This window comes from Natator depressus, chromosome 13 (genome assembly GCF_965152275.1).
Source record: "Natator depressus isolate rNatDep1 chromosome 13, rNatDep2.hap1, whole genome shotgun sequence".
In the NCBI taxonomy this organism is placed as follows: Eukaryota; Metazoa; Chordata; order Testudines; family Cheloniidae; genus Natator; species Natator depressus.
In genome coordinates, this window is record NC_134246.1 from 13,085,082 (window position 1) to 13,093,108 (window position 8,027).

Below are 8,027 nucleotides of genomic sequence, written 5' to 3' on the forward strand. Positions count from 1 at the left end.
AAAATACCCATGACTACAACTTGGGGGTCTGCCTGGGGGAGGATGGCCCAGATGTGCGGCCCGGGATCCCTGCTGGTGCTGGGGCGGCGGCAGGCGGCCCGGGATCCCTGCTGGTGCTGGGGCGGCGGCAGGCGGCCCGGGATCCCTGCTGGTGCTGGGGCGGCGGCAGGCGGCCCGGGATCCCTGCTGGGGGGTGGGGGAATTTTGGCAGGGCTGGCAGGCTCCCTACCTGGCTCTGTGTCTCTCCCCCCAGCAGCAGCAGAGTTTGGGTGTGGGAGGGAGAAGGGGGTTGGGGCGGGCTCTGGGTGGTGCTTACCTGGGGGGCTCCCCTGAAGCAGTGACATCACCCTCACTCAGCTGCTAGGCAGAGGCATAGCCAGGCAGCTCTGTGACAATCTTGCAGCCTTAATCATGAGCTATTCACAAAGCAAAGGGTGACCCAAATGCAGCTCTAAATTCTATGAGGGCAACTCATGTTTAATGCAGAAGTGCAGCTTGTGAAGACAACACAGTACAGCATGCAATACTCCACTTCAGGGCAGGAAGAATGCCCGTTTGAATCAAGATGGAGTTTGGCAAACTGGGTGTGGTAGTTTCCACAGGTTGCATCCTCATAGTATAAAAGAAAGTGACTGAAATCTGCTCCATTTTATATAGACCGGGTACAGACTTTGGCAATTTGAGAATGTGGCCATTAGTTAAAAGTATGAGTACCCGTACCTCTGCCATAAAATATATCATAAAGAGCGATACCCTGCAATATAGCTACAGCATCTCTAATATTGTAAGCCAACACAACTGCTACCAAAGTATCATACTGCCTGGAAATGAGATGCTAAATTTACATGCTATAAGAATTTACAAAATTATTTGCTAAACTTTCCATTTTGAACTGGAAAAAGTGCCAGAACAGTACTTGAAAAATTAAGATATTAATTGGCTGCCTTTTAGAATCAGATTTAAATTTTGGCATCCACTTACCTTAATGCTCCTGATATAGGATGCAGCCTGCACAAGGGATTTATCAGATGACTTGTCCAGTAAAAATTCAATGATAGCATCTTTGTTATACAGCCTACAACATAAAATTTGCAGTCAAAATTTTGTGACTTTCATAAACTACGTTATTTAAAAAATTAGTATTTTTATCAAGAAAGCTAAAGAAAAACAATCACACCTTCCCAGCTCACAGGCTACAATTGGTCTCCTTAATTCTTCTTGACTCAGTGTGCAGTAGTACCACTGTGCCACTAATTCTGCATTTTTGTCAACCTGAAGGAAGAAAAAACATTGGTTTATCATTCATTTCAGATGGATTTTTCCCACTGGCAGGTTTATCGTTCAAACCTTTACATTTGAAACCAGCACCCCACACCCTACAAAATGACAAGCAACCACCCTCCTGGCTCAAATTCACCTGATAAAATGCTTTTTCAAAACCTTTCAGTGAAGATTCTGCATATTTGCTAGGTTAGTGTTAGGGGAAACAAGTGTTTTGCCTATATCTGACTTGGAGCTTAAACCTGCTAACCGTTACTCATGCAAGTAGCCCCACTGATTTCAGTAGGACTCCTGACAAATGTGTAACTGCATGTGTTACCACTGCAGGATCAAAACATTAGATTATAAACTCAACCACGAAGATGTGGGGGAGGGACAGCAGGAGCAGTGTCTTCTAGCGCTGTGGTTTTTCAACCTCTAGTCTGCGGACCACTGGGAGTCTGAAGACTGTCTCTAAGGGGTCTGCGAAAAGTTGTCATTATCACAGAACAGCAGTTTTTAACCTTGGATCCACAGACTGTCTAAGACTTCCAAAGGAGTCCGTGCCTCCATTTGAAATTTTTTAGGGGTCTACAAATGAAAAAAAAGTTGAAAACCACTGTTCTAGTGGTTCCCATCCTTTCTGTTGGAGCCCCTTCCTTGGGGCGGATTGACAAAGTAAATAGCAGGTGAGTTCCATGCTGTGCAATAAGTAGCACTCTCTGCCCGTTTTAATGGCATGAAGTTTAGCTTCATTCCCATAACAAGCTGTCACAAAAGAATGCCGCACCCGCTTAGTGTGAGATAAAGAACCACCTCCACCTGGAAAAACACACTGCAGCCTCACACTACCCCCCCCCCCCGGTGTCTGCAGGGGGAGAGAGAATCCAGAGGAGTTTGCAGTCGCCAGCTCCGGGACTCTGGGGCTATTTCCCTAAGAGTCACTAACAGGATTACAGCGGGGATCTCCAGCTATTTTATCATAGAATCATAGAATATCAGGGTTGGAAGGGACTTCAGGAGGTCATCTAGTCCAACCCCCTGCTCAAAGCAGGGCCAATCCCCAACTAAATCATCCCAGCCAGGGCTTTCTCAAGCCTGACCTTAAAAACCTCTAAGGAAGAAGATTCCACCACCTCCTTAGGTAAACCATTCCAGCGCTTTACCACCCTCCTAGTGAAAAAGTTTTTCCTAATATCCAACCTAAACCTCCCCCACTGCAACTTGAGACCATTACTCCTTGTTCTGTCATCTTCTACCACTGAGAACAGCCTAGATCATTCCTCTTTGGAACCCCCTTTCAGGTAGTTGAAAACAGCTATCAAATCCCCCCTTATTCTTCGCCTCTGCAGACTAAATAATCCCAGTTCCCTCAGTCTCTCCTCAGAAGTCATGTGCTCCAGCCCTCAATCATTTTTGTTGCCCTCCGCTGGATGTTTTCCAATTTTTCCACATCCTTCTTGTAGCGTGGGGTCCAAAACTGGACAGAGTACTCCAGATGAGGCCTCACCAATGTCGAATAGAGGGGAACGATCACGTCCCCTCGATCTGCTGGCAATGATCCTGCTTATACAGCCCAAAATGCCGTTAGCCTTCTTGGCAACAAGGGCAAACGCTGTTGACTCACATCCAGCTTCTCATCCACTGTACCCCCTAGGTGCTTTTCTGCAGAACTGCTGCCTAGCCATTCGGTCCCTAGTCTGGAGCATGGGATTCTTCCATCCTAAATGCAGGACTCTGCACTTGTCCTTGTTGAACCTCATCAGATTTCTTTTGGCCCAATCCTCTAATTTGTCTTGGTCCCTCTGTAGCCTATCCCTACCCTCCAGCATATTTACCACTCCTCCCAGTTTAGTGTCATCTGCAAACTTGCTGAGGGTGCAGTCCACACCATCTTCCAGATTATTAATGAAGATATTGAACAAAACCAGCCCCAGGACTGACCGTTGGGGCACTCCGCTTGATACTAGCTGCCAACTAGACATGGAGCCATTGATCACTATCCGTTGAGCCAGACGTTCTAGCCAGTTTTCTATCCACCTGATAGTCTATTCATCCAGCCCATACTTCTTTAACTTGCTGGCAAGAATACTGTGGGAGACCATGTCAAAAGCTTTGCTAAAGTCAAGGAACAACATGTCCACCACTTTCCCCTCATCCACAGAGCCAGTTATCTTGTCATAGAAGGCAATTAGATTAGTCAGGCATGACTGGCCCTTGGTGAATCCATGCTGACTGTTCCTGATCACTTTCCTCTCCTCTAAGTGCTTCAGAATTGACTCCTTGAGGACCTGCTCCATGATTTTTCCAGGGACTGCAGTAAGGCTCACCGGCCTGTAGTTCCCTGGATGATCTTCCTTCCCTTTTTTAACCCTGACCCTAACTGTTTTACTGGGGGAGTCCCCTAGCTTCCTGTTCAAACCTCGACTGCAGCCCCAGCTGCCCCTCAGTGACCAGGTTTTCCACACTCCGGGGGGCTCCAATCCTCCCCGTGCCCCGCGGACCGGGCCAGCCGCCCCCAGCCATGGCTCCCTGGAGCACACTCCTACCTTCTCGACCTTCCGAGGCCCTTTCACTAATTCGTGTCTCTTGGGGATGGTCCCCCCGTCGCAACCCATCGTTCCCCTCCAAGCTGCACTTCCGCGTCGACCCCTCTGCAGCAACAAACGTACTTCCGGTAGGATGAAGAGTGCTTCCGGCGCACGAGGATGACGCACCAGGGAATCGGGTTGCTAAGGTCCCCTAGCAACCAGTCACGGGAGGGGCGGGGGAAGGGGAGGAGGTTAAGGCTCCGGTGTTGAGCTCTGTGTCCGCTCCTGTGTGGGTTCAGTGGCTGGTGGGAGCGCCCGTCCTGCTCCCACACCAGGGCCCTGGGAAACACGCACGGTACCACAGAGCCCAGCAGGGCCCCCACACGTCACCCCAAACCTGCACGCACAGGCACCGGGGGTTGGGCCCTGGCACATGGGAATGGCACTGACACGCAGCCACATGGGGTGCGCTGACACGTGGGGATGAGTACTAACATACAGGTACAGGGGGATGGGCACTAGGGTTGCCAAGCCTCCAGGATTGTCCTGGAGTCTCCAGGAATTAAAGATTAATCTTTAATTACAGATTATGTCATGTGATGAAGCCTCTAGGAATACATCCAACCAAAATTGGCCACCCTAGTGGGCACTGACATATGGGGGCGGGCACTGAGCTATTGATGCACGGAGATGGGCCCTGGGCTACGGGGATGGGCACTGACGTACAGGCACAGGGGGATGGGCACACTAGGATGGCAAAAACATATGGGGATGGGCATTGGCATGAAGGCACACAGGGACAACATGGGTGCCTTAGGGTTGCCACCTGCCCAAGTCTTCCCAGGATCATCCCTTTTTTGAGGTAGCTGGCCTGGAAATCTGTAAGGCCCCTCAGTATACACTGCCAGCTGTCCAGTTTTTATGGGGGTCAGGATCGTCCTGGATGTCATGGGTTTTTGTACCTCAGAGGTGGCAACCCTCGGGCGTATGGGGATGGACATTGGCATAGAGGCACACAAGGACAGCACGGGCACATAGGTGTTGGGGACACTGGGCATGGCCACTAAGTAACTCAAGGGGATGGAAGACCGCAAGTGTCGATGAAGCCCCCTCGCACTAGGCCCAAGTGTCCTTGGCGCCCCCCACCCCCCACCCCCGGAGGCACTCGCAGCAGTTATGCTGAGGATCTGCAACAATATGTTGCAAAGTCAGACTGCCTGAAACTAAACAAGGCCAAACAGGGCAGATATGGCAGAACAATGCTGAACAAAGCAGCTTTATATTTATAGTTTAATAGATGGTACAGAGAACAAGGGAACTAGCTGGTAACTGGATTGGCTGCCTATATGGATACTTAGGGCAGCTTCCTATTGGATAAGTATGCTGAAGAAAGGATGTATAAAAGCCTGTGTAACTTCCTGCTCTGAGTGCAGGATTTGAGATTCTATTCTCCCTGTACCTTCTTTGAAGCTTCAAATAAATTTTTCTGCTTCTCCACCCCATTGTGATTATTGGGTGACACATACCGGGCAACGAACCCCTGCTGTTGCTTGCCTCTGGCACTGGGTGGCGGCAACATAGGGGTGGGCACTTACATCTTGGCAAACTGAGATGGCACAGGTATAAGGGCCAGACACTAGCATGTAGGCACACAGGGACAGCACAGGCACAAAACACAGAGGACTGGGCACTGGCATGTAGGCACACATGGGCACATGGGGATGGACATTGGCATATTTGCACACACAAAGACAGGTCCTGGCACACAGGGACAAACACCTGGGCCTGGGGGCATGAGAACAAGTAAACAGAATGGAGTCATGCACTGGCAGGCATGAATGAAAGATGTATGTAAATAAAATGAGCCCTTTTCTGAACCTTTTTCAGATTTCATTGGCCAGCCTCTGAGAACAGACTGCCTTTAGGGTCTCTCTTTTGTGGACCTTTGACCTTGATTTATGTGAGTGTGAATGCAAAGCAGCAATAGTGATGTCTCTCTCTCTCCCTGTCTGTCTCTCACACACACACTTCTCATGCAATTCATTTTACCTCCTCAATCTCCTTCACCTTCACAAAACAAATAGGTCAAATTTTGCTGCCCTTACTCTGGCAAAATTCCCATTGACTTCAGTGGGAATTTTTCCAGTGTTAAGATTGCAGAATTGTGGTCCATTGTGATTCCTCATGTATCCATCCAGTAAATTTCTAGATCCATTCAGACCATGTCCTTAGTGCTGAGACTCTAAAAGGATGACAGTCATCATGTGGACACCCTCTCACTGAGAACTAGATTAAGACTAGGTTTCACATAGGCCACTGAAAGAGGCAGCAGAAAGGTTGAATTTAAACAAACAGCCTAGAAGTAAAAAGTACTATATCCTTCTACCAAATCCTGGGCCATTCTCTTTAATAAACCATTTTCATTATATTAAGACCCTTGTGTTTTTTAGTTATTTACTCTTCTTGTACCTGAATGTGATGCTTGCAATACTGTTTATAGTGCAATGAAATTTTCCTTTAAAACCCCACCAATGATTACTGGTGGATGTTGTGCAGTAAAATTACTTGCCCATTTTATATTTGAAAATCCCCACCTTAACATGTATCCTTTTCTACTCTTTCTTCGTTGATAAGAATAACAAATAGTAATAGTTATGTTGGTGTTCAGTTTCTTTCCAGAGAAAATACTACTGAAACTTCCACATCAAAGGGCCTACTTCTGCCCTGGATTTATACATGTACTATATTAGACTTCCTTGTGGTTGTTTCTTAGGCGCTCTTCACCAAGCTATAGCTCAGAGTTACAAAACCTACTTAAAAAGAAAAGGAGTACTTGTGGCACCTTAGAGACTAACCAATTTATTTGAGCATGAGCTTTCATGAGCTACAGCTCACTTCATCGGATGCATACTGTGGAAAGTTTAGAAGATCTTATTATATACACACAAAGCATGAAAAAATACCTCCTCCCACCCCACTCTCCTGCTGGTAATAGCTTATCTGAAGTGATCACTCTCCTTACAATGTGTATGATAATCAAGGTGGGCCATTTCCAGCACAAATCCAGGTTTTCTCACGCCCCCCCCCCCCACAAACTCACTCTCCTGCTGGTAATAGCTTATCTAAAGTGACCACTCTCCTTACAATGTGTATGATAATCAAGGTGGGCCATTTCCAACACAAATCCAGGTTTTCTCACCCCCCACCCCCCCCACACATGTAAGGAGAGTGGTCACTTTAGATAAGCTATTACCAGCAGGAGAGTGAGTTTGTGTGTGTGGGGGGGGGTGAGAAAACCTGGATTTGTGCTGGAAATGGCCCAACTTGATTATCATACACATTGTAAGGAGAGTGATCACTTTAGATAAGCTATTACCAGCAGGAGAGTGGGGTGGGAGGAGGTATTTTTTCATGCTTTGTGTGTATATAATAAGATCTTCTAAACTTTCCACAGTATGCATCCGATGAAGTGAGCTGTAGCTCACGAAAGCTTATGCTCAAATAAATTGGTTAGTCTCTAAGGTGCCACAAGTACTCCTTTTCTTTTTGCGAATACAGACTAACACGGCTGTTACTCTAAAACCTACTTAATTGATACCATCATGTAAACTGATTCAAAGCAGGCTTTGTTTGTTTGTTTTTATTTTTTGTTTTGGTAAGAAGGTTCTAAAATTAAAATGCTTTCAGAAAACACAGGAAAATATGGGGAAATGAACAAACAACTGGTTCACATATTAGTCTGAACTGATAGGATCAATGATAGCCTCATCACTACTTGTTCCTGTTCTCGCTCCCTTTTCTTGCATCAAATAACTGGAAAGAGATCCTAAACCAAGTACCCCATCTCCTGCTTGGCCCAATTAAGTCTGTAAGAGAGTTGTTAAGGACATAGGCACAACATCATTTTTGCAATGGTATATTGATAAATTAAAACTATTTTTATCAATGTGTTATTTATTAATGTTTTGTGAACAACAAAAATTGTAAAACTCATTTAAAAGGGAAAACAGAAGAACAAAATTAAACATCAGAAATGCAGAGAACAAATTTCTGCAGATATCAGGCCAGGCCAAAATATGTACAGTGTGCTCAAAATAAAGAACGGCTTAAATATTTTTTCTTTGCACTTCCATTGGAAATCTGTCTGAATGCAGCTGTTTCAGCAATGCATTCTGTTGCATGCTGGAACATTACACTGAGACTTAGCCAAATTTTCTTTACAGGCACAAATTGCAC

General features: G+C 46.5%; 1 protein-coding gene across 1 annotated transcript in view; it reads right to left on the reverse strand.

The window, feature by feature from the left end:
* The window catches only part of RTF2 (replication termination factor 2), a 52,404-nt gene extending 48,462 nt beyond the window's left edge, over positions 1–3,942 (reverse strand). The window contains exons 1-3 of the mRNA XM_074969841.1: positions 3,810–3,942; positions 1,178–1,272; positions 982–1,075 (exon numbers count right to left, since the gene is read on the reverse strand). Of these exons, the coding sequence (XP_074825942.1) occupies positions 982–1,075; positions 1,178–1,272; positions 3,810–3,878 (258 nt within the window). The 5' untranslated portion in view covers positions 3,879–3,942. The remainder of the gene's footprint in view (positions 1–981; positions 1,076–1,177; positions 1,273–3,809) is intronic.
* Positions 3,943–8,027: the final 4,085 nt, after the last annotated feature.